Genomic DNA, 27,566 nt, shown 5'->3' with positions numbered 1-27,566 from the left:
AGAAGGAAGAGTTTATTTGAGCTTATGGTTTCAGTGGAATTACAGTACCTCATGGTGGGGAGGCATGGTGGCAGTAGGTGGCTGGAGCAGGAGCAGTGGGAGCTAAGCTCTCACATCTTCAAGCTGGCACAAGATCCGGCAAGGCTTAAGAACTCTCTAAGCCTGCCTCCAGCATAGCCACAACTTTAAGACTTCCCAGAACAGCGCCATCCACTGGGAACAAAATGTCCAAATACTTGGATCCTATGGGGGACATTCTCATTCAAACCACCACAGGGTATATGCCCCTGAGTAGGTGCACCCACAGTCTTAACCACTGAGCCATCTCTCCAGCCCCATAAATGTATTTTTTAACATAAGGCTGATAAATGTCATAGTTATTAAAGTAACTTTGCTTTGATTACCTGCACAGAATTTGGCCCGTGGACACTATCATGGAGTAGGTAGGGGTCCACAGGCCCTGCCCCTCCCTGAGGATTTGTAGGAAGCTAATTCTGGGGAAGGGAGAGCATTTTCTTCAGTGGTAGCCACTTGTGAACTGTCCATGCTCCTGTGTGTAATCCTGATTAAACTCACTGCTCTACACCCTCTGAAAATGACATCAAGTAGAAGGGGGACTCTATCATATGAGAAGGGAACTAGTCGGGGTAGGACAAGACAGGGTAATAGGTAATGGGGTTGGAGGGCAAGAATGATAAAAACACATTCTGTCCAGGCATGAAGATTTCATAAGGAAACTCATTCTTATGTGTAATTCATATATGCTAATAAAATTTATCAAAACATTTTTAAGAAAAAATATGTTCCTGTCATTAAAAAGGTGAGAGAATAGGTGAGTAAAAACATTAAATGTGCCTGTGTATGTGTGTGTGTGTGTGTGTGTGTGTGTGTGTGTGTGTGTAAAAGACTCAGGAGGTTTTTTTTTTTTACATGTATTGACTTTATATGTGAGGAGTGCATACGGGTGGAGGTCAGAGGACAACTTGTGACAGCAGAATTCAGGCCTTCAACAACAAGTGCTACCACCTGCTGAGCCATTGCCACACCTGAGGAGAATTTATTTCTTTTCTTTTTCTTTTTCAGTTTTTTTCTTTTGAGACAGGATCTCCCTGTAGCCCCACCTGGCCTGGAACTCACTGTGTAGACTGGCCTCCATCTCACAGAGATCCACTTCCCTCTGCCTCCCAAGTGCTGAGCTTAAAGGCATGTACCACCATGCCTTGCTTCTGAGAAGAATTTTTGAGGTCCTTAGAAACTAAAGAGACATGAGATTACTGGAAGGAAAAGTTCAGTGAAACTAAAGCCAGGACATAGGATCAGTTTATAAAGGAATGAATACTGGGCTGAAATAGTTCTGAGAAAACAAAAATCAGCATCTTGTATCCCAAGGGTTGTAAAGTTATGTCATGCAGCAGGGGGGATCAGCCTTCATGCCAAGAACGTAGGGTAAAATGCAGGACAACTTTTCAAGTAAACCCAGATACTGGATAATCCTGAAAAACCATGTGATCTATCTCTGCTGTGTCTTTGCAGACTTCCACACAAAGAAGATAACCAACATCTCACAGTCCATGCCAGGTCTTGGATTATGAGTGTCAATCATTTGGCAGGTCCTATAGCAACATAAAGCAGAACTGATTTTCAGACATCACCCCCTAGAAACCGATAATTGCACGAATACTCCTCCAGAAAACAACAAACTGAACCAGATTGTGTTTTGAGAGCTGGTAGTATCTCAAGAAAGTCACTGATAATAGCATGTGATTCAGAGGGGGAATGAATCATGTATGGAAATCAAGTTAAATCATGTTAAAGAAGACAGTATGCTCCACATCAAATCTTCCTTTGAAAAATTTATGAAAGAGGAAGAAAAAGATGTAGTTGGCTCTTTTTTGATTGTTAAATAGGCTTAATTTTGTTTGTTTGTTTTGTTGTTGTTGTTTGGGGACAGAGTCACATTCTCTGTGTAGCTCTGGGTGGCTTGGAATACATTATGTAGAGCAGGCTAGCCTTGCATTCTTATAGTTCCACCTGCCTCTGCCTCCAGAGAGCTAGGATTAAAGGCTTGTGCTACCACACCCAGCTTGATTTTACCTTTTAAAAAGGTTGACTAAAATGGGGAAAGGCTTAGTGTTAGACTCCTGGCCTAGTATGTGCAAAGCCCTGGGTTTAATCCCCCCCACAAAGCATAAACAGGAGATGGAAGCAGGAGGATCAGAAATTTAAGGTCATCCTCAGCCACATAGAAAGTTCTAGATAAGCCCTGGATCACATGAAATCCTATCTCAGAAAAGAAGGAAATGAATGAAATATTTAGGTAACATCAGATGCTTCACATTCATCTATTAAATAGAGCATCTGCTTAGAAGAGTTCAGCAATGAATTCCTTTCTGCATATCACAACTAAGCAAGCTTTCTAAACTTATAAAATACCACAGAATTCTTAATATTTACTTAGATAAAAGTCACCATTGAAATACATGCATTTAAGAAATCTGAAATGACTCAGTGATAGAGATGGAAAATCAGAACAGATGAAAGTCAAAACTTTGTAAACAATGGTGTCTGCTGTATTAATTCAAGGGTCATAGCTTCATTGTTCATAGATGTAATACGTATTTCAAGAAACACAGAAACAAAGGATCCTTGGATCATGTTACACTGATGCAAAAAAGTGAACCTGATTCTTCTTACTGCTTTAGGTAGCAGCTGAGATTTTTTAAAATCTGTACCTTTTCATTTTGCTGGACCAATTTTGACTTAAGATTTGTCTTGAGAGAAATCCTCAAGAGAAAAATTTAGAAAATTAAATGTGTTATCCTAACCAAAATTAATCTATTTTAAAAACAGTTTTACAAGAAGGCACAGTTTGAGGAATGTCAGACTCAAAGACAGTGGGTAAAACACTGCATTCATTGTGAAACTGGAACAAGACACCTCTAATCAAGTTGACCTTTCTGTTATGTTTATGAATCCCATTTCTTAAGGATAACAATTTAAACTAAGGAGTGCAAAGTGAACTCAGCCACACAGAAGCTTATAGTGATGTGCAGGGTGTGTATAAAGCTCTTTTGTTTTATCAAAATGTAAATCCTGAAGGTACCTATACTCTATAATCTATTACATGATTACCAGGAGTTTCACTCCAGAACAGCAGGTATATGTATGTATGCCAGGAGCTGTATTAGTTACTTTTCTCATTGCTATGACATGATATCTGATAACAATGCCTTAAGGAAGGAAATGCTTATTTTGGCTTGCAGTTTGAGGGTACAGTCCATTATTGTGAGAAAGGCATGGTGCTAGGAACATGACATGACTGGTCATGTTGTGTCCAGTCAAGAAGAAGAGAGAGATGAATGCTCCTGCTTGACTTGCTTTCTCCTTTTCATTCAGTCAGACACTCCAGCCCATGAAGTGGTGCCACCCACATGCAGGGTAGGTCTTCTCTCCTCCTCAAGCGAACTCTCTGCAAACACCCTCACAGATATACCCGGAAGTCTGTCTCCTAGGTAATTCTAAATCCCAACAGGCTAAAGACCAAGATTAAGATCACAGGTTTTGGAGTTAGACTGTGGCTTTGTCATTTAGTATCTGTGTGAATTTAGCAAGGTTTTTAGCTTCTAAGTTTTAGTTTTCTTCCTTCCAAATAATAGGTTTAATAATAACCTCAGAATGGTTGTTAGGATTCATTATTAGAAGTACTCATTTTTAAAAAAATCTATCTCAGCCTCTATATTCATCAAGCTCTACTCTGCCATATAGATTCTCATATTTTGATTTTTATAAAAAGCAATTACAAAAATCCCAACACTGACATCAAAATCCTTAATTATTATCACTGGAAAGGTTACTATTACTTAATCAGGGACTGGAGTGATGGCTCAGTGGTTAAGAGCACTGGCTGCTCTTGCAGAGGACCTGGGTTTGATTCCCAGCACTCACATGGCAACTAACAATTATCCATAACTCCAGTTCCAGGGGATCCGACACCCTCTTCTGATTTCAGTGGGCATTGCACAAATGGGTGCACTTACATACATGCAGGCATAACATATACATAAAATAGAAAAAAAATATATTTATTAAAAACAAGATGACTTGTTCAAAATGCTTCTCCATGGCAATGGCACTTTGTATAGGAAGCCAGGGGTCTTGGAGATAATGTAAACCTTTCCATAAAGGAATGATGTTTGAATAGTAGAAGAGGATAGGCCCCAGGAAAAGAATTTTTGTGAGTAAAATTTCCTAATTAAAATAGGGTAAGAAACATACCTCATGGAAAGTGCCAACCTAAAGTTCAAATCGTTGCTTATATTTCTTTTTCAGGAAAATGAATCTCGCCTGACAGCTGTCAATTATCAATGAGCTACAGAGTCCATACAAATTACTTAAAATATGATAGTCATCAAGGCTCATGAGGAGACACAGGCAATATTCTTATCCTACATATCCAAACAGATCTCTTTTCATTAATTCTTATCCCTTTAGACAGAGATTCGTTTGGACAGCATGTAAAAAAATATGACAATACTTTACAGAAAGTGCTCTTCTCTTTTGGCTGTCCGTACACACCTCTCAGTATTTTAAACATAAAATAGAAAGACAACCAAAATCTTCAAATGACAGCAGTTGGAGGTTAACATGGAGACCTTTTCGGTGCAACTGCTAACAATAAGTGTTACTGAAATCATAATCCTTTACCTCCTTGGGATCAAAGGGCACTGGCCCAATGTTAAGACAGCCAAAGTGATACAAGCCACCTGCACAACAACTGTCTAACTTAAATCTTAATCAGAGTTGAAACTCTCAGATGCAAAGGGAATATGACTTATTCAATAATCTTGCACGGGAAAATCAATTTGGTATTACAGTTGCTCTGAAATTTAGCGGGAGTGAAATAGTTTCAGATTCTGTCCTTTAATCTCTAGGTTCTAATTCTAAATTAATGCACATGCACATTAGGTACTGGTTCCTGTGGGACTTAACTGGAGGACTGTGGTGGAGTATTCTTTTTGGGTGCTGAGTGATCACTGAGTGTTCTGTTCTGAGGGATGACTCAGAAACATGGAGAAATAATATTTCTCTTGAGACTAAACTAGTTCTAATATTGTTCGCTTGTTCTCTAAACACTATATTTTCTCTTGCGTATTTACTTTTTTCATATTTCTCGTATTCTGTGTACTATTTCAAAAACTGCAGTGTGAATTCCTTCTTCCTGTGATATTCTGTTGGTAACCAATCTGTTTTATGCATTGTTCTGTTGGCCTTTCCTTTTTTCCTCAATTGCAACATTTTTCCAAGTTTTGTTCACAAAGCTAGGTGTCCTCCTTACCTTCTTACTCTCTTTCTCTCATATTACAGTTCCTGCCTACATCCCCATCCCCTGTTCAAATGGCATCACCTGTTCCTGATTGATGCAGCATCCCTTGTATCACTTTCTTCCTTCACAGCAGACCTTGGCTTCTCAGTTCCAAGTTCCAGTCACCATTTATCATGTCTGCATAAGGACATGGGCTGGACAGGTCTGCACACAAGGCACTCATAGGCCTTACAGCATGATATGTACTGTTCTTTGGAAGTCGATCCCATATAACTCAACTTTAATTTTTATTCCTCCGAGGAGGGTCCTTCTGCATAGGGAACCTTCCTTATAATGCCACCATGATTTCCTTTATGTTTTCCAAGCATTTCCTCAGGTTTTTCCAGCAACAAGCATGCACTACTCTTCTACCTTCTACCACCCCCTAAATTGAGTTTTTAATGTATATGAGTGCTTTGCTTGCTTGTATGTAAGTGTACCACATTTGTGCAATGCCTGAGGAGGCTAGAGGGCATTGGATCTCCTGGAACTGGAGTTAGAGAAGGTTGTTAGCCACAACCTTCTGTTCTTAGTTAAGACTAACTAAGCAGTTAGTCTTAACTGCTGAGCCATCTCTCTAGCCCTTTTACCACCTTCTAGAATCCTGCTCAAACATGACCAATTCTATAAAACTTTTCCTTTTCTGAATCTTCATTGCTTTCCCTGTTCCATATTACTTTAGCAATGTATTTAAGCTAGCTGCCCTGTTTTTGAATTCTGTTTCCAGTTCAGCATCTCTAAGTCCATAAACCCAACAATCAAAGGACATAGTTCATTTCTTTAAAAAAAGCTCTCAAAATATTTAATATAAAGATATTTACAAAGTACATGTTTAATATGCTCTGAGTTTTTCCAGGATTGAATGCTTTACTTTTTTTCACAAAGTACATGTTTAATACATTCTGAGTTTTTCCAGAATTAATGCTTTACTTTTTCTTTTTTTTTTTGGTCTTTTTGAGACAGGGTCTCCCTGTAGCCCCAGCAGGCCTGGAACTCGCTATGTAGACCAGGCTGACCTCGATTTCACAGAGATCCATCTGCCTCTGACTCCCGAGTACTGGAACTAAAGATGTGTGCCACCATGCCCAACTTGATGCTATACTTTTAAAAATGGAAAATAGATCTCATCAACTGATTTGACATTGTACATAACTCCATAAACATATTTTAATCTGTTTTACTATATTTTACATTATTTGTTTATTGTGTGTGCATGTGTACACAAGTGCATATGCCATAGTTTGACTGTAGAGGTCAGAGGACAAATGTGGGAGTCAGTTCTCTCCTTCCACCATGTGGGTTCCAGGGATTGAACCCAGATCATCAGGCTTTGCAGCAAGTGCTCTTCCTACTGAGTTACCTCACCAGCCCCCTACTAATAGTAATTTTTATGCCTAAAGGCTACAAATTACACTGCTAGTAGACAATTGTGTATTTGTGCAAGCATTTATTTTTAGATGGCATTGTAAAATTGTAAGAAATTACCAAATCAGAATTTTGTGCCTAAAAACCATTTGTGTAAGATATCTTTTAAAAAAATATTTTATCTATTATTTTTATTTCATGTGTATGAATATATTGCCTGCATGTAGGTAGGTGCACCCTTGTTGTGCAATGCCCATGGAGGTCAGAAGAGGACATTGGATCCCCTGAAACTGGAGCTATAGATAGTTGTTAGCTGCCATGTGAGTGCTGGGAACTGAACCTGGGTCTTCTGCAAGAGCAGTCAGTGCTCTTAACTGTTGAGCTATCTCTCCAGCCTCAAAATAAGACACCTATTGAAAATATTTATTTATTTTTATTTTATGTCTTTAAGTGTTTTGCCTGCATGTATCTAAGTGCACCAGAGGAGGAGGCCAGAAGAGGGCATTGGGTCTCCCTGGGAATAGAACCCATGTCCTCTGAAAGAGCAGCAAATGTTCTTAACTGTTGATCAATCTCTCCAGCCCCTACTTATGATATCTTACAAATCCTATATCACTTCTCTGCAAGACTCACAGCAGACTTTCCTACTGATGTTTCATTGCTGAAATTTAAGTAGATTAGCATAATTTTTAGACATCATAAAGCAACCCAATCAAATTGAATGACACTGACAAAAGTAGGCAGAATAGAAAGAAAATAAATTACTACATCACCCACTATATTAAAAATGACACATATTAAGTGTAAAACAGTAGCAGAAAAAGTGTGAATATTTCTAAACAAAAGGAAGCCATGAGTATATATCACTGATATTAGTATATTTTGAAAATTAAAAATTCTTAGTATCAAAAATACCTGAAATGAAATGAAACTGAGAAAAACATTTGCAAGACATTAGGTTCTAAATATGTAGAGAGACAAAAAGCTAATAAGATCATCTTATATAAAGGCCACTTGCAGGTAATAAGGAAAATGATCTATACCTACTTGTCCATGTTCATTTATGATTGTGTGACTATGCATCTATAATCTATATTATGCATCTTTTCCAACAGGCTATGAATTCATGAAAGAGTTCTGCCCTCCAGTGTTACTCTTGCCTGCTCTAAGTTTTTTTATTTATTGAATAAAGCTACAGAAACACTGCGAAAATGAATTGCCTGTTCTGAGTTGGATTAAACACAGATTTTCTTGGTAACTTGAATCTCGAGAAATTAGTGTGCAGTTGTTGACACAAGGCAGAGTCTTGCAGACTGATTCTCATACATTTTCTATTTGCCTGAGTTCCTCTCTGTGTGGAGTTTCCGTCACTGTTCTCCACTATTGTGGAACTTAGGCAAATATCTGTGAGGAGAAGGCCCGCACTGAAGGAGGGGTGCATTCATAAAAGGTTCTCCTGCAACCAAATCTGTCATGAAGGCCACATGTGTCCAGGGAAAAATTCAGAGTCCATGTTCTGGTATCCTTTATCTTCAGTTCCCCATAGATCTGTAGGACCCATTTCTTCCTACACCTCAACCGAATACTAGAGGCATGAATTAGGCATTCACAGAAGAAAAAAATGGAACACACATCTATGAGAATATATTCAGCACATTAATTAAGTGAATAAAAGTTGCAGCAATATTAAGACACTGTTTCATCTACCAAATTGCCAAGAATCTAAAACAGGGAACACTTGTTACTGCCTGTGAATACTGCTGATAGGAGTGTAAATTGAGACAAGCTATTTTCCAGGTCATTTTGACAGGGTATATTAAAAGTCCCTAAATTGTATGTACATTTGGCTCTGAAATTCCACTTCCAAGAATTTATCCTGTAGTAATAAAGAAATATTAAGGGCAAAGATTTAGGCAGTAAGATAATTATTACAAAATAATTAATTTTCTCTAATTTATTTATTTGTTTATTTACTTAAACTAACTTCAGCATTGTATGTATAATGCACATAATATTTTGAAATATTTACTAACATTGTAGAATATGCAATCATACTTTGAAATATTTTACCATTGTAAAATGTGCAAATCAAGTAATAACACACTATTTCTCAGCAATACAATAGATTGTTACTAACTGTAGTTCCTATACTTTACAATAGATTTTTTTAAATGTATTCCTCTTGACTGAAGTTCTGAATAATTTGAACAAGATCTCCTCATTTTCCTCTCACAACATACTTTATAACAGTGAAAATTCAAACAACCTAGATGGCCACATTCAGTGGGTAGAGTCAATCATTTATGACAAATCATACTATGGACAGTTTTTTATAGAAGAGCCTATAATACTATGAGGAAATTTAGCTCAAAAGGAAAACTGCAATTTCATTTAAAATATACACACAGAGGTAAAGAACAAAAGTGTAAATACCAAAACAGAGACTAATTAAAATTATCAGCTACTCTGTACTGTCTAATGAACAGGCTATGCTGAGCAACCAAAATAGATTAATGGAGTGAATTTTAAAAATTAATATGTTTCATTCTTAAATTCACTTAATCTAAAGTTGTACTTTCATCATGTCTGTCATATAGAATCACTAACTTGTCTTATTAATGCTTTATAAATAGTCATTAAATGCTTTAAAAATTCTAGAGATTATTGGAAGTTCTAAACTCTAAATAGGCTCTTTAAAACCATTCAGTTCACCTGTAAGCACAATTTATGTTTTGCCATCTCTATGGTAGTGGGCCAGTTGCAGTAAATGAGACATATTTCACTATAACGAAATGTTCCATACTTGTTTTCTGCAGCAACTGACATTTCATTCAAGCAGTTTCAAATTCCTTAGGAATCTCCATCTGCTGTATGTCAAAATTTTAAGATCTCCTTTTGAACTTCAGCATTGTGTATAAAGCAGTTGAAAATGCAAGACTTCCTCATCTAATCACTTTACCCTGATCATTATAGTTCCCATCATTGCTTCACAAAGCCATCATATTAGAATTTGCAATATGCAAATAATAAACACCCCTGTGTCTTTCAGTGGTCTAGTTTTCCTTTGCTTGGATACATCACTTCAGGCTTCTTGGTCTCCACTGTGGTTTTTTTTTTTAATTTATTATTTTTATTTTATGTGTATGAGTGTATTGCCTGCATGTATTTAAGTGCATCCGTGTTGCGCAATGTTCCTGAGGTCAGAAGAGGGCTTCAGATTCCCCTGGAACTGGAGTTAAGGATGGTTCGTAGACTCCATGTGGGTGCTGGGAATCGAACCTGGGTCCTCTTCAGGAGCAGTCAGTGCTCTTAACCACTGAGCCATCTCTCCAGCCCCCTCCACTGTGTATTTTTTAAATTGTGGCTTGATACTACTTCTGGGATATTCATTTATGAATAAAATTTAATTATATAATTTCATGCTTGTAAACATTCATTTTGTTTTTAAGCAAAAAGTTTAAAAATCATTCAAGGAGTGCAAAACCAGCTGGGAATGGTAGCTCACACCTAGAATCCCACCACTTGTGAGGCTGAGGCTGTGACTTTGAGGCCAGCCTGGGCTACATTGTGAGTTCAAGTTTAGTCTGGGCTAAAAACAAAAAGATACTATAAAACCATGTGGCAGTTACAAAGGTAGAAAGATGCACTCATTTTGTAGCTATTAATTTAATTCTTAGGGCAAAATTATAAGCATGCACAAACATACATATAAATATTTGCATATGCATTTACACCATATATTTAAAATTTGTTAATTCTTTTTTTAAAATTATTATTTTTATTTTATGTGTATGCATGTATTGCCTGCATGTAGGTAAGTGCACCCATGTTGTGCAATGCCTACAGAAGTCAGAAGAGGCTGTTGGATCCCCTGGGACTGTAGTTACGGACAGTTGTTAGCTGCCATGTGGGTGCTGGGATTCGAACCCAGGTCTTCTGCAAGAACAACCAGTGTTCTTAACCATTGAGCCATCTTTCCAGCCTCTAAAATTTATTTATTCTTAATTTATGTGTATAGGTGTTCTGCCTGCATGTATGTCAGTGCACCATGTGTGTACAGTACCTGCAGAGGCCAGAAGAGGGCATCAGATCCCTGGAACTGGAGTTCTGAGCATTTGTTAACTACCATGTTGGTGCTGGGAACTGAACCTGGGTCCTCTGTAAGAGCAGCTAGTGCTCTTAACCACATATGTATGTTTTTTACAAAACTCACCTCTTCACATAAGACATACATACACACACACACACACACACACACACACACACACACACACACACATGCAGGGTCAAGAAAGAAAACAAAATTTATATATCCACGGGGTAGTATTGAATGCAATCCTGAAGTTCAGGCACCACAACCAGTAGTCACCTGCTCTCCGCTAGACTCTGCACATCCAACTACAGATTTACAATTGTACAGAATTAAATGAAATAAGATACCAGTTTTGGTTAAGAATGCACTTTCTCCCAAAATTTGTTTCTGAATCAGGGTCTCAGATCCAGCTTAATTATCTACTTCTACTACACTGAATAGCCTTTTATTGGTATTTTGATTAACAATGGACAGAAGTGTATCTTTCTCTATAGCAGACCCCAAACTAATTAAAAACACACACACACACACACACACACACACACACACACACACACACACACACACACACACACACACACACACACACACACACACACACACACACACACACACACACACACACACACACACACACACACACACACACACACACACACACACACACACACACACACACACACACACACACACACACACACACACACACACACACACACACACACACACACACACACACACACACACACACACACACACACACACACACACACACACACACACACACACACACACACACACACACACACACACACACACAAAACAAACTAAAGCCCTATAGAATGAAAAGTTTCTTAAGAGATAAGCCTTAAAACCTCCAAGTTACCCAAGCTGGCATTCCAGGATTGCTTCCATTTCTGACCCTTGAGAGGAGATTAGCTCTTCACTTTCACTCTCATCTCTTCTACCACCACCCTCTCCCTATTGCTCTTTTCTCCTTCCCTTTCATTAGAGGGAAAGGTCTTATAAGATAAAATACAAAAATACGCCCTTCTCCTGAATTCCCCAGAGGTTTCCAGCCTAGCTCCCTTATCCTTGCCAGATTGAGCTTTGGAAAGTATAATCTCCACTCACAGGTACCCAGCTTAGGATTTTGCTGAGTATCCAACCCTATGCAATTTGACCCTGAACCTAATGGAAATTGGGTGGGATCTTCTCTTCCAATCCAAATGGTGTCTTTGGCAGTCAGTGGGGCTGATTCTGGATGTTTTGAGACTGCGGCTCACACCCCTACTCTCTTACCTTCTGGGAACGCATTGTTGCTGCTATTTTCTTTTAGCCTCATGGATGGTCCCTCTTGGCTTCCTTCACTGGGCCTCTTCTGCACCCTTACATTAAACACTGGTGACCTCAGGATTTTAGCTTCAGTGCCTGTGCTTTTCTCTTTTTATTTGCTTTTGGGCCAAAGTTTAATTCTATCCCTGGCTTTCTGTAAATACTTATTAAAATATTCTGAGTTATACATTTACTTATAAGTACATAAATATATGAACATATATTTGCTCAATAGAGTACTGAATGTCAGTACCCCATAAAGACCTCAAATTCAACCTGTCCTGGTCTGAATTATGAATTTCACCACAAGCAATACACTTTAGCTCCCAATTTGGATTGTAATATCACTTACCCAGTGGCTTACATTAGTGAATATAGCCTTTTTATGTTTCAGATTTGTATCTTTTGTTTACTAAGGTATGCTCATCATGCAGCCCAAACCAGTAACCATCCTGAAGTCTCATCCTTCCAAGAGGCAGCATTACCAGGTATGGGCAACATGGCTAACATCAAGAGAGTCTTTTGAAATATCCCCCTTTTCCTGGATCTCATACAATGAATCAATCGTGAAATCATGATTCTCTTTATTGAATGGGTCTCATTTTTTCCCTGGTTCTTTGACCTCATTTTTATGTTTTTCTCACTTTGATAACTCTCACATTATTTAATGAGTCAATTTGTTTCCAAGTTTGGCCTCTGTATTTGTCATTTTATTCTGTAACAAAATACTTGAGGCTGGATACTCTATAAAAAAAAGGGGGGGTTGTTTGGCTCACAGTTTGGGAGGTTTAAAGTTCACTGTCAGGTTGAAGCATCTGTGCAGGAAGTGGCCAGGTCCATTTGACTATGACCTGACATGGAAGAAACGCAGAAGAGAAACCAGCTGGGTGCAGAAGGAGGCAAGCGAGGAGGGTAGCCTCACTTTATAACAACCTGATCTGAAGAGAGTAGCAGATTCCTTTTCTTCATTATGAGCCTCCAGTGACCTCAGCACTATCCTCAGGCCCACCTCTTACAGATTCAACTCCTCTCAGCATCCTCATACTGAGGAAGAAGCTTCAAGAACATGAACCTTTGGGAGACAAACCTCATCTGAAATACTGCAACTGGGTGAGGAGCAGGCTGGTGACAAGGTCACGCACCTCTCTTACAGGAAAATGGTTCACATTCCCAGCTGCTTTCAAAGCCCTTTGTTTTCACGTACCCATAACTAGTCTTCTTATGACAATCCCTTCCAGCTTCTTTATCATGTGGAGAACAAAGTACTCCTCTAAGGAAAGAGCACTTGCTATGTTCTCAAGCTACATGTGTAGTCTTAGCTGCCACATGTTGCAGGCACCAGAAAACACGTAGCTTTAGGAACCATCCTTAGAGATTTACCAAGTTTTCCTTCATGGTTTTGTCTGTGTCTTGGACCTCTATGTATCCTGTCAGCCTCTGTTAGGATGCCAGCTCCTTCCTCCTTTATATATGCCTTTCTCCTCTCCTGCCCTATTCTTTACTGGCAGCAATCTGGTCTGTGCTGACCCTTACTTCACATTTTCTGTTGTCATAACACTTACTGTATTAAAATCCAATTATGAGTCTGCATGCCTGTTTGTCTAACTAGCCTGTGAGCTTCTAGAGGTCAGTCTATTCATTTTTGCTTTCCAGCACTTGGTACAATAGTCAGCATTTATTATGCATTGAATAAAGATGTAGTGGCTGTGCTAAATAAGAAATCAAATCAATAAGTCACATCTAAACTTAATTCAATTTACAGTTTCTGTGTGACTCAAAATAATATTTAAAGTCAAGGTAAGACTCATCAGACATTTTTTAATTGCTCTTTTCTCAAGTTTATATGCATTTGCATCTATCTCAATATGCACTCTAATAGTTACTGCATTTATTTTATGTATAGTCTACTCATTACAGAAAAACCATCTCAAGTCAACCGATACATTTAAGAAAATTGCAATATACTAAAACTATCATTCAAACTCTTCACTAAATAATGTATACAATTTTCACATATAAAACTGAATGTGTATGTGATATTAATAAACAGAATTGCTATAACTTGAGATTATTCTTTAAATGGCACACACAAAAAAATCAGTTCGTTGCTCTTCAAACACTCGAGTACACTCAGAATGGCAAATAAACTGATATGCTATGACTCTAACATTTATTTTTTCTATTTCAGTGATAATTACATCCATAAACCTGATTCAGCATTCACTGCTACTGAATTCATTAATTAAAACAATCTCATTGCCACCACTGTGATTTTTCAAGGATATCAAAAACGCATTCAAAAATCAAAATAGCACACATCATTAGTTTTGATATGTGATTAGTATGCTTCACTTTGATTTTAACTCTTCCAGAAAAAGAAGGTTCATAATTTAAGCATAGAGAACTTATCTCCTACATAATTCTAACACAAGATGAGTTTAATCGAAATGATAGTATCTATGTGATAAGTCACAAACCATCCAGTTTTCTTAAAATCTTCTTAAGATGAAAATACCTAAGTGATGTAATAACAATGGTAAGTCTTCAAAACTTTAGTTTCATAGCATCGTTTTTAAAATTTTACTTAAATCATTATTTCTGTGCTAAAGAGTGACATATATATATATCCACAAAGTAAATATATTTTTAAAAATTAAAAAAATAACTTATTGAGAATTTCATATATGTGTATAAGGTGTTTTGATCAAATCCATGCCAACTCCCTCCCCTCTAACTGCTCCTGTATCTCCCCATTAATTTTTTCTGATAACTTCATGTACTCTTTCTTTTTTTATTTTTTTTAAATGGGGCTTTTTGCTACTCTAACATTCCCCCCTCTGAAGAGTTAACATTAAAATCTTTTAAGGATTAGATAAAGGTGCCCAAATACTTTCGACATTTTTGGCCTTTGGACAAAGTAAATATATTTCACCCTTAAGTGTCAAAGGCTGATAAGTTGTGATTGAAATTATAAACGTATACATATCAAGGAAATGCAACTATTTTTATAAATTAGAAATTGACTCTATTTTGCAAGGCAGCAATTTAATTCTGAGCTTGATTTAGTAAGCACACCAACATATTACCTTTGCTGTTTTTGACATAGAGAACACCAACATAAACCATCAAATAGAATTTACAAGGGTAGACATTGCCAGAATTGACCACGACATGCCAGAAGAGAGACCATAATGGAATTTACATTAGAGTTATAACTTAGTATGTGTAACAGCATCTTATCCAATAAGAACAACACAGGAACGGCACTTATTTCTTCCAGCAAGCGAATTCCATCTTAATTCCCACAATCAGTTTCCAAAGGACACTGAAAGAAAGATTTGTGGGTGAAGACGAAGGGGTGGGATTAATCTAGGGAGGCAAAAACTACATCTCTCTCTCTGAATTATCTTCAGAAAATCCGATATTATCCCTGTGTGCATAGAGCATACGTGTCACTCATGGCATCATGAGTAGGGGACAGCCCAGGGTACTCCAGTGACATGAGTGGTTTCTCTCAGACTCTTCTAGAATTTAATTGGTAAGGGAATAGCTTATAGATCCTTCTATTTCTTCCCTCTTGCCCGTACGCAGCTGCTCAGAAAGAGAGGAAATTGCTCTGCCTACGCATCCAGAGAACACATTCCTCCTGACATGGTAATTCGGATTGCAAAGTAGCTCAGGTTCTCTATTGAGAGAGGGATGTAAACAGTATCCGATAATGGCGTATCAAATGGGTTTAAAGGGTATACCTTTTTTATATCTTAAAGTACAATAACTCCACTTTTAGACTTTCTCTTTCCTTACAGAAAGTTGACTGTTAAAATACCTATTTTATAGGACAAGCAAAATTGGTTCCTTGAAAACGATTTTAGCTTTACAAAGCAAGTATTTTCTACAGAAAAAGACTACTTCAATGATATAGCCTTTTTGTTAGTTGAATTAGCCCTTAATACTTTAGTATCACACACAATTATTGTGGCTTTAGTAGGGTTCTACAACAGGTGCATTGCTAAGACCTCAGGTGAGAAATAAAGTCTTGTGGGAATGATTTATTTTATTGTGTGAAGTGATGAGCATCAGTTAAATTGTCTTTTAATTGACTGGCTGTCTAAGTAACATGCCTTTGAGGGAAACACTACTTTTGAAATTTCCTCTGGCCAGGAGAGGAAGGAACAGGCTGAAGTCTTTGAAGTCTATAGCCATCAGGCTAATTATCAGCACTATTCAATGCACATTCATTTAATTACAGTCAATCGAAAAGGATGCGGGGTTTAGGAGGAAAATAAGAGAGTTAATAAATGGTTACAGAAATTACAGACTATGTAAATTGTCAGTAGTTTTCTAGAGGAGACCATTAGTCCTCCTTCTTCTTACCAAACCTATGCACACTTGACTACTGAACATAGGGGGAGTATAAGGAGAGGTAAAATGGAGGCAGGGAGCAAAGGGAGAGGTATTTATTGTGGACCCAAACTAGGTAGGTACTTGATATTGCTCATTTCATTTAATTCTCATAATCAGTCAAAGACACAATTTTCTGCCTTTTCAAAAATTAATAACAGCACATTCTCACTAATAGCTCATTAGATGCCAGGTACTGTTCTAAGCATAATATATACTCCATAATTGCCTTATCCAGCTGAACTGTGTACTAGTCACTGTTATTTCTCCTTTTCCCAGGTAGAAACTGTATTGCAGAAAGGTTAAGTGACTCGCCCTAGGTCCCAGAGCTTGAAGGCCGAGGGGCCAATAGAAAACTTTCCATGAAGGCTCTCTAGGCTCTGAATCATGAAGAGGTAGAAACGCAAGGTCAACCCCTCTTGGCCTACCTCACACTGCAGGTCAGCCTTCTGCTCAAAGGTTATGTTCCCCTCAGAGGCCCTAAGACATACACAAGACAGGAAGGAGTGAGATGAGGGACTGCCGATGAACACTGCGTTTCTGATCTAGCAGTTTAGCATCTCAAGCAGCAGGCAAGACAGAGGAGCTGGGAGTCTAGGTGACCCAGGAGACTGTGGTGGGTCAGGATGAAGGAGCAGATCTGAATCCTGACTGTCATGTTCCTCACCCTAGCACCTTTTGCCATGCCACACCGGAGGCTGACAAAGACTGAATGCAATGCTCTGCTGCTGCTGGGAAATGATACAAATAGGGCCTTTTGTAAATTTTTATTTTATGTGTGTGCGTGTGATTGCCTGCATGTAGGTAAGTGCACCCATGTCATGTAATGCCCACGGAAAACAGAGGAGGCTGTCGGATCCCCCGGAACTGGCGTTACCGACAGCTGTTAGCTGCCATGTGGGTGCTGGGATTCGAACTCAGGTCTTCTGCAAGAACAGTTAGTGTTCTTAACCCCTGAGCCATCTCTCCAGCCCCCTAGAACCATTTTCAAGACAGAATGATGGATGCTTTGAAAACAATGAAAATTCCTTTGTTCCTGACGTTAGATAGATATTCAGAATCGAGATCAGATTACTCGCCAAGCTGGATAGTGGGGATTCAGTCAGGGATCGGTTAAGCACACACCAGGGGGAGGAAAGAAGCTTAAAATGATCCAGAGCCCACCGGTAAAGGTAATTTTACCTTTGATTACGGTGCCCATCACATTTGTTTTGTAACCTTTCAATGAATTGCTTACTAGAGTTGCTGTTAACAGGTAGTCGCAATCCAGAGCCCTTCAGAGTCTTCGTGTTTGCCAGGCAGTCAACTAACAAGGACTTTACAACCACAGCAGTGCGCTTAAGTGTGAAAAAAGGACCGCTCCCACATCTTGAGCTTGGAATTCCATGTGGAACTCAATATACCAGAATTATTTTCTCCTCCAAACACTTCTTAACCTCGAATTCCCCTGGCTAATAAAAAGTTAGTTTTGCAAAAGAATAAATTTTATCACTTTGTTTTGAATCTCTGCTGACATGGAGGCGTGTGACATGGTCGGAAGACTGACTCCTGCAGGATGCTCCAGCCACCAAAATTTCATTAGCCTTGCAGTTCTAGTACCTTCTTAATGTGAACTCCTGGCCTCTTTGCTGATAAATAAATGAATCTAGTCTCTTTTATTGACTAAATTTTCCTTTGAAGTTATAACTAGAAAATCAGGCACTTGGCTGGCATACTTGTAGAAAATCTAAGCAATATCTTCTACAAAAAAATATATCCAATATATTTCCAGCAATGAAAATAGTCAACAGAAACTTCCATGTTAAACTGGATGAATAAAGCCATGTCTGGGTCCTCGATTACTATCATTTTCTTGAAATATTTTACCTAGGTTTCTCTTGTTTCAACCTTTATATAGGACATATATCAGAGGACTTACACTGACATCTCAAGCCAGGACAAAAAAGAATAAAATTAGACCATGAAAATGAGTGAAGAAACAAAGGAAAATGTAACTAGAAGGTCAGTATTTTGTCAAAGTCAAAGTAACTTAAAATACCGAGGAGAGTAGAATTGAGTTACTTTTGAAATTTTATATTAGAAATATTTGAGGACATTATAAAGATATTAAAAGCAAATATATAAAATTGCAAACTTTAACTCTTATTATAACCTAGCTGAAGGGGGAAAGTATAATTTTTAATATAAGGAAAAACAATTTTTTATTGACCTTTTTCTATTCCACAACACCAAATTCTAAGGTCAGCTACATACCTCAGAAAACTGTGCTTTATTAGATGCTAATTACTTAATGAATTTTTGTTCCTTCATGGAAATTTCAGAAGAAATAAATGAATCTAAAATATTCCTATGGACATGCATATGAAACAGATACAACAGCCAGTATTCAGAGGATAAGACATCTATTTATTCCCTCTTGTTTCCTTCCTTAAAGGGACTTCATTGAGAGTTCTTAGATCATCAAAATGATGTTCAAAAAATAATCACATCCAAATCTTGAGGAAAGAGTAAACATTAGGTTTACTTAAACTTAAATCTCTGCCCAGTTTAACGAATATTGCCTTTGACACGTTTTCTCCTCTCTTAGCTGACCTGTTTACTCTCACCCAACCCATGTGTCATAAGTTTCCAGGCAGGATCTTGATGCTGTATCCCTGCCCCCTTCACTTCTAACTACCATTGAAGGGAGTCAAAGGATGCAAAGTTTCTAACCTTCCTACCTCTCTAAGCACCAAGGTCCATGAGCATACCAGGGAAACCCATTCCCCTCTAGTTAATAGTAACAGATGCAATGGTGTGAGGAACTCACATGTCTTTCTCTTCTCTTCCCAGCTATTTAGACATTACAAACTGCCAATTAAAACTTACAGAGTTTTATCATTATATTTTCTGGGGGTGGGGGAAGGCCCATGTTTGGAAATTTGCTATGACATAGTTTTAGCAGACAGATAATTAAAAACAATAAAATAAATTTATATTTTACTAATACAAAAGAAAAGGCTGTGCTACAAAAACTTGAGGTGGAAAGGGCAAGTAGACCCAATGTAAAAAACATCTAGTAGATAGAGATATGGATGGTTTGTGACATGGATAACAAGAATATAATGTGTTAACCCGATGCATTCCCCTCTTTTCTTGCCTAGTATCACAAATTTTATTGTGTATTTTGGGAAAATAAGAGGCTAAATGTAATACTTTTGTATAACTATATACCTGTTCAAGGGCTATCATGTGAGGCACATATAGATAGGAAGCAGCATTTATTGCAAATTAAGTAGCTAAGGTTAGTAACTTCTGAATCCACTATGAACATTGATGTAAGCACAGAATGTACTGAGGTGAATGGATTAGCTGAGGAAAGAGTTGACAGCCTGATTCTAAAACTCATTTTGTGAGATAGAACTGTCCTTGTTTTATGTTTGGGGGTGGAAAAGAGCCAGTCTCCTCCAAGAACTGACACTTCCAAAATTAAGATCTTGAGTGCATGTTAGTAATTTATCTTGACTTTGATTTAATGCATTAAAATCTGCTACATAATAATATTGTTTACAATGGTTGAAATCACACACCCACCATGTACAGGAAGGAAATATCTAATAGGCAGGAGGAAGTACCCATGCTATGACATCACTGAAACCATTGTAGATCTGCTCTCCTATTACAAAGTAAAGCTGACAAGATCACTCAATAAATAATAGAGATGAAATAGTATTAATAAACAATCATCTTTCATTGCAAATGTCATGCAATTCTTCTATTTTAATTTTCTCTTTGCTTTTTGATGCATCGGATAGGCAGAGCACTAATCATCAGACTAAAGGAGCAAGTGTGTTGTTAATATTAAAAACTGAATGAGAGATTTTTTTTTTACTGTCTGATGCATTAGTGCTGATGTTCCAATTCTTCTTAGGAACAGCACTGACTTAAAAATTAAAGTTTTCTTTTCAATTTATTATTGAATATAAATTAACTATTTTTATATTATTGCTCGGCACTGGCAATAGGACAGAAGTACCAGTAATTTATAATGACATTTTTCTTACAATATGCAAAGCTGCTATTTGGACATTCTTAAATCCAATTTTTATGTGGATTTAATTGCAGAATGATCCAGTTCCCAATGCACATCAAAAGCCACATTCTCACTCTTTACCAAGATTTCAATTGCTCTCATCAACTAGTAAGTTTAAAGCATGATCAAATTTGTTCTTCAATCACTTGAGTCCTGTTAATAAACTATTCTGTGTGCTCACTCATCCACTCTAAGATTCTGAAACTTCTTTAAGATATCTTCAAGAGGAACCTACAAAGACATCTTTGATTGCAAGCTGGCTCTGGGGTAAACTTTATCAACAACAACTGCTTTCCTACTCCTACAAGGTAACAGGTGACATGCTCCAATACAAGTCAGAGTCAGTCTTTTATTCCTGTACATGATTGAACTGTTTTACAAAACTATATCTAAAATAGACTCTTTGCATAATTTACTAATTTGATGTCAAATATTTTTCCCCAAGAAAAAAACAAAACCCCACAGTATTCAAAAATATTTCTTCAGCTCTACTGCATTAATACAGAAAGAAAAAAGAAAGGAAAAAAGGAAAAGCTGGGAGGGAAGAAGGAAGGAGAACATGAACCACAGTCAGCTGGAACACAGAAGCACTGAATGCCAATATAGAGAAGCAAAAAATTCAACTCACCATTCTCACTGTCCGACTTGTTCTCGTGCTCTGTGTCCGTCAGGGTGAGCGCTGAGTTGGACCGGCTTGACAGGCAGGAACTGCGGCCCGATTTGACCCCCCTGCCCCAAAGTCTCATGGCATGCTCTGGGGACATCACTGCTTCATTTTCAGTATCAGCATCTGACCCTGCACTGATAGAGTAACCTCTGTGAGGGAGCCCCATTTCCGCACAAAATGCCAGTCCTCTTCGAGTTGCTGGTTCACAAACTCCTAACTGCCTTAGGGTAAAATTCTGTCCTAATTAGGGGAAAAAAAGATAACAACTAGTGAGTATATGATTACTGTTAGTTTTAGTTTAGTCGCTTTCTTTCTTTCTTTCTCTCCCTCTCTCTTTCTCTCCCTCTCTCCCTCTTTCTCTCTTTCTTTCTTTCTTTCTTTCTTTCTTTCTTTCTTTCTTTCTTTCTTTCTTTCTTTCTTTCTTTCTTTCTTTCTTTCTTTCTTTCTTTCTTTCTTTCTTTCTTTCTTTCTTTCTTTCTTTCTTTCTTTCTTTCTTCTTTCAAGAAAACTTTCCTAAAAACAAACACTGAAGTGTCTGTGATCAGCACCAGGTGTCTACACTTACTTTGTATGGCATATGGTCAAGTGGATGCAATTATGGGAAGGGAGGAGGACCAGTGGGCAGTTTGCAGGCTCCAGCTCAGATCCCTTTTGTCAACTGTTTAAATCCTCAAGCACCTCCAGAGAGATGAATGGGAGGCTCTGACCATGAAAACAGCTCAGGGGAAGAATTCACTAACAGTGGTACAATTGGCTTAGCAGGCTTGGGAAGTAATAGAAATGGTCTGAAATTAACCATTTGTCCTGAGCCAGGTCCTAAACTATGGGATTTTTCCCTTAAGTGGTCACTTCTTTGGGGAAAAGAACACTTTGCCTCAGGTCTCAGGAGTAAATTACTGTTTATGTAGAAACAGGAGTTTGGTCATTTTTATTATATCTTCCTATCTTAACTTAGGAACCAATTCAAATGTGTGTGTGTGTGTGTGTGTGTGTGTGTGTGTGTGTGTGCATGAACACTCAGTTTGGGAGTATAACATCTTGAAAATTTGCAGCATGCTTTGCATATCTATGACTTTCTAGACGTTTTGCTTTAAGGAACACCTAGAAGCATCTGTATTGATCAAAGGGAACCAGTTTTTGCAAATAAAGCTCACTCTAAAAAATAAAGTGAGAGTGATATGTATTTAAAAATTAATGATAAAATCAAGTTCCCTGAAAAATAAATGGCTATGAACTCTGCAGGCCTTTACTAATAAATTGAGCATAATAAAACTCATGACACTGTAATCACTTAAAGCCAAAGTGTTTAAATTAGGTGACACTTTAAAATGACTACTGTTATTAATGACACTTCTGATCTTGTGTTTTATTTTGAAATTTCACTTATGATTTATGAATTAGAAGAGTGGAATACATGCTTGATGAGAATCCTACATAAGGCTCCTCCAGTTTTCTCGTCTGTATTATGGGGTCCTAGATCTAGGCATCCTCCTGAATCCAATACCTATAAAGAATAATAGTATGCAAAGACTGATTTAAGTGCAACTTCTTTGCCAAATCTTCTACGAATATTAAGTATTTATATGACTCATAGTCTTAATTTTCCCACTTCTATCTTATGGATTTCCATGAATATTTTAAAGTTAATTTGCTGATATGAGAAACTTAAATTTTTTAAAGAGGGGATATTATAAATTATTTGTGATAAAATGGCATGTTGAATCTTCTAGGAAATAAATCAAACATAATGTACAATATAGTAAATATTTGGCTGTAAAGATATTATACCCCTCCAGGCCCAGCCCATTTTAACCACTGTGGTTAATTGCTTTATTGCTATGGTTCTATCAGAAGTTGGAATCAGCTGTATCTCAGTCAGACTTCCAAATGGATTCTGACAATGACACTCATGTACAATTAGCTAGAAATCCAACTGTGCTCATCAGGGAGATGTGAATAGCACTGGAGTAAAAAAAGGATGTGAAGTATGTTTTTTATTAAAAAGGGAAAAGCTGGGGCTGGAGAGATGGCCAGCACCCATATGGCAGCTACGAACTGTCCTTAACTCCAGTTCCAGGGGAATCCGACGCCCTCTTCTGACCTCCGCAACATTGCAAGACACGGGAAGAGTCACATACATGTAGCCAATACACTCATACACATAAAATAAAAATAATAAATAAAATATATTTTTAAAAAAGGAAAAGCTGCCTCTTCCCAGACAGGGAAAAAGCATGGAACTACATTATGGTAAGGCAGTATTGTCAGTAGTCTTAAAGAAATTAAGTGGTTTTCACTTACGAAAGCCAATCCAAACAAGGCCAATGGAATCATGGAGTTAGTAGGCTTGCTGTGGAAACATTTTCTCATTGTTATTTATAGGTTGTGCTTAAAATGAGGTGAGAGCTCTAAGTCTTTTAAGTATTACCATCATACACACAAGGGTTTCAAATTAGAATGCACGCTAATTCTTAGAGTTGGGCTAACAATCTATGATGGCATGCTTTGATTCTCTCTCCTATTTGGGGAGGTGTCTGTATTTCAGAACAAAAAACTGTGAGAATTCTCCACTTCCTGAACTCCAACTGGGAACATTCTCCAAGTTAATGCCTTTTTACCCTATTGCCATCTGGATACAAAATCTATGAGGTGAAAGAAAGTAGAAACCTGTGCTCTTTAATAGTTCTCCAGGTATGTAAACATAGTTCAATTTTCAGCTAAATATCCCACACAATATCCTCATGAATTAATATGTACAAGCGAAACTTCAAAACCATCCCTGCAGTCACTGGCTCGCAATGACTCAGATCTCTTTATGGCTAGTTCTGAACCTCAAACTAAAAAGCAAATACAATTGCATGAATCCCTACTTGATTTCTTCACTGAATTTGAAAGCTGATTTCTGCTTCCAGAGGAAAGAATTCTGAACTTGGCCTCAGATGGATCTAGGTTAAAGCCACCTACACATTCTGCTCAAATCCCTTCACTATTATTTTTCATCTGCCAAGGCTCTCATGACTTTGCCTAAGAGATGGAATCCAGGCTGGGGATCTGCTCAATGGTACCAGCACTTGCTTAGCATTTGTAAGGTGATGAGTTAGATCCCAGCATGAGAGAGAGAGAGAGAGAGAGAGAGAGAGAGAGAGAGAATAAGCAATGGTTTATGTAAAACTGAAAACTGTCTTAATACACTGGCAGACATAATAATCATAGACAGACGTGATTTGAAGGCAAGGAGAGATTAATGTTCAAATCATTTGCAAATACTCACATGACTACCAAAGCTGACTTTTATGTAGGTTGTTGTTTTCTTTGAAAAACACCTCAACCCCAGACATACCTCAGTGCTTCAAATTCTATGGCTATTAATTCTTCTCTTTACTTAGGGATTCTTTGTTAATTTTTAAAAAAAGATTTATTTAATTTTTCAGTATGTGTATGTGTGTGTCTGTGTGTGGGTATTCGCAGGTTAGTGCAGGTACCCACAGAGGACAGAAGAAGGTCTCATATCCCCTGGAGCTGGAGTTATAGATGGTTGTGAGCAGCCTGATGTGGGTGCTAGGAACTGGACTAGGGTCCTCTTCAAGAGCAGTATGAGCTCTTAACCACTGAGCCATCTTTCTAGCCCCTGGTTAGGGATTCTTGATTTTAGCATCCTTTGCTTTAATGGGATTGCCCTTAGGGAAAACTCATCATTAAACCATAATTAATCTGTCAGGTTATTTCTATGACCTAGTGATGTTTATAAGATAGGCTACACTTACACTGTATGTTTTACCATGGTTTTGACAAATACAGTGAAGGTAGAGAGAAGAAAGGTTGCTGACTGAGCAAAGGGGCATCCGGTAATGGATGGAGGAGGTAGGAGGGTTGGGTTGGGCTGGCTTTGTTTCAGGAAAGGGTTGAGGGCAACATAGCAAAGTAGACAATGGAGGACATATGAATTCACCAAAATACTTCTGGGACCAGAATAAACACATCTAAGAATCCCTTATGGTCATCTGCAGCTTCAAGTAAGAAAGATTTCATTAGCCTTACATTCTCTGTCGTTGTTCTAACACCATTTTCTTAACCTTCCTCTTTGCCCTTCATAGTCTTTTTATTAATTGTTTGGATAAAATTGGCAAATAGGTATTTATCTCCTGTGCTTTGAGTTTCAGTAACCTTGATCTGCAGGGCCAACAGCAGAGCTTCCAATTGCAATTTGAAACAGGACCAAAACAATAAATTGTAGCAAGAACAAAGTATACTGGAGGGCAGAATGCACTGTGATTAAAATGCAGGGTTAGCTTGGATTAGATTGGGCAATTTTATTTTATGATACCCATAAATTGAAAAATCTATAAAAGAAAAATTGAATAAACACAACCAAGACAGGTTGGATCACTAAAAAAGAAAGTTTATATTTAAAAAAATGAGTTGGTGTATGTGACAAAGTAGAACTGATAACGTAAGAACTAATATTTCAAATGTGGTAACAAAGCAATTACCCCCTCAATAAGTGAGGGGATCAGAGAGATGGGCTAGCTACCTGTCCGACGGTTACACATTAAGAACCTAGTCAGAGCAGGGAGGGACGTTTCTAAGAACATTTAAAAACACTACAAAAGAGAGTAAGTGTCACAGGGCAACAGCAGTTCTGTCTTTTTCTTTCTCTTTCTTCTCTTTCTCTCATCTCTGTCTCAGTGTCTCTGTCTGTTCTCTCTCTGTCTCAGTGTCTCTGTCTCTGTCTCTCTCTCTCTCTCATTTGTTTAATTTGCTTTTTTCTTTTTAAGTCACATTTTAAGTCACAGTCTCATATAGCCCTGGTCATCCTGGAGCCTTGACCTTTCATCCTTTGCCCCTGTCTTCTCTCATAAACTACTTGCATTTCAGGTGTGCAGCACCACACCTGGTTTTATGTGGTGCTGGAGTTTGAAACTAGGGCTTCATGCAAGCTAGGCAGGCACTCAACTAATTGAGCTATATCCCTAGCTCTGTTATCTTCTTTTAATAAGCAGCTCCAGGGAAATGTAACTCCCATTCCATAATATTCATGCTTTTAAAGTGTACATTGCAAACTTTTTGGGTACTCACAGACTTCTGCAACAGTGACCACAATTATATTTTGAACATTCTTTTTAACCCCATAGAAATCCCATAATTAGGGGCTAACTCCCATTTTCTCTTTGCTTTCTTCCTCTTCTAGTCCTAGGCAACCACCAATCTACTTCCATTTGTAGAGATTTTCTGATTTGGGACAGCTTGTATAAAAAGATTCTAAGGCCTGGCCTGGTGGTGCAAGCCTTTAATCCCAGCACTTGGGAGGCAGAGGCAGGAGGATCTCTGTGAGTTCAAGGTGAACTTGTCTATGCAGTGAGTTCTAGGACAGCTGGAGCTACAAGGAGACATAACAAAAAGATTCTATGCTTTGTGTGTATATATGTCTTAATTTCTCCTGCTTAATCTCTAGGAGAGGCTAGAATTGCTGAATCATAGGGTATCTTGATGTTTGATCTGTTGGAGAACTGCAGATGCTCTCTAGAACACATGCACTATTTTACCTCCATAGTGTGTGAGGGTCCCAAGTCCATATTCTTGCCAACACCTGTTATTATCAATTGGTTCTCCAGTATGCCACACTGCAAAGCAGTATCTGATATTTCCAGTGAGTATTTGGAATACAAGTCATCTTTTTTCAAAAGCTGTTGGCTCTTGGAGGGCTGGTCTGAGACACCATTAGTACTTCACTATAAATTTCTTTGTCTTCTATTATGCTGTTGTTTATTCCTTATAAAATCCTTTTCCATTAAAGTTACAAAGATTTTTCAGTTCAGATTATTTATTTTTAGATTTTAAAAATATTTATATCTTACGTGTATGAGTGTTTTGCGGTACAAGTACATCATGTGCATGCAATTCCCAGTGATGCCAGAATAGGGTGTTGGATCCCTTGGAACTGGAGTTGCAGATGGTTGTTAACCATCCCATGGGTACTGGGAACCAAACCTGGGTCCTCAGTAAAAGCAGCCAGTGCTCTTAACCTGTGAGCCAATTCTCCAGCCCCCAAATTATTTGTCATTGGAACTACATGCTATACAATCAAAATCACTTCATTCTAAATGAGCAACAAACATTTACTATAGCACTGATGCACCAATTTAAAAACCCAAACTTTTACCAGAGAGGAAATAGCTGGAGACGATCCATATACATGCTATGAAAAAAATGTGTGACTAGCATAAACTAGAAACTTGAACTTTTATCTTCAGATCTGGAGGAAAGCTGCATA

The 27,566-nt window shown here is 37.9% G+C and overlaps 1 protein-coding gene across 3 annotated transcripts in view; it reads right to left on the bottom strand.

Moving 5' to 3' along the window:
• Positions 1-27,566, bottom strand: part of Tenm3 (teneurin transmembrane protein 3) — a 654,883-nt gene that overhangs the window by 432,470 nt on the left and 194,847 nt on the right. For all 3 annotated transcript variants that reach the window (XM_029570439.1, XM_029570440.1, XM_029570441.1), the window contains exon 3: positions 21,257-21,535. In XM_029570439.1, coding sequence (XP_029426299.1) covers positions 21,257-21,535 — 279 coding nt within the window. The remainder of the gene's footprint in view (positions 1-21,256; positions 21,536-27,566) is intronic.

The sequence above is a fragment of the Nannospalax galili genome, unplaced genomic scaffold, assembly GCF_000622305.1.
Source record: "Nannospalax galili isolate Female #2095 unplaced genomic scaffold, S.galili_v1.0 scaffold461, whole genome shotgun sequence".
Lineage (NCBI taxonomy): Eukaryota > Metazoa > Chordata > Mammalia > Rodentia > Spalacidae > Nannospalax > Nannospalax galili.
This window is presented reverse-complemented; position numbering and strand designations above follow the sequence as displayed.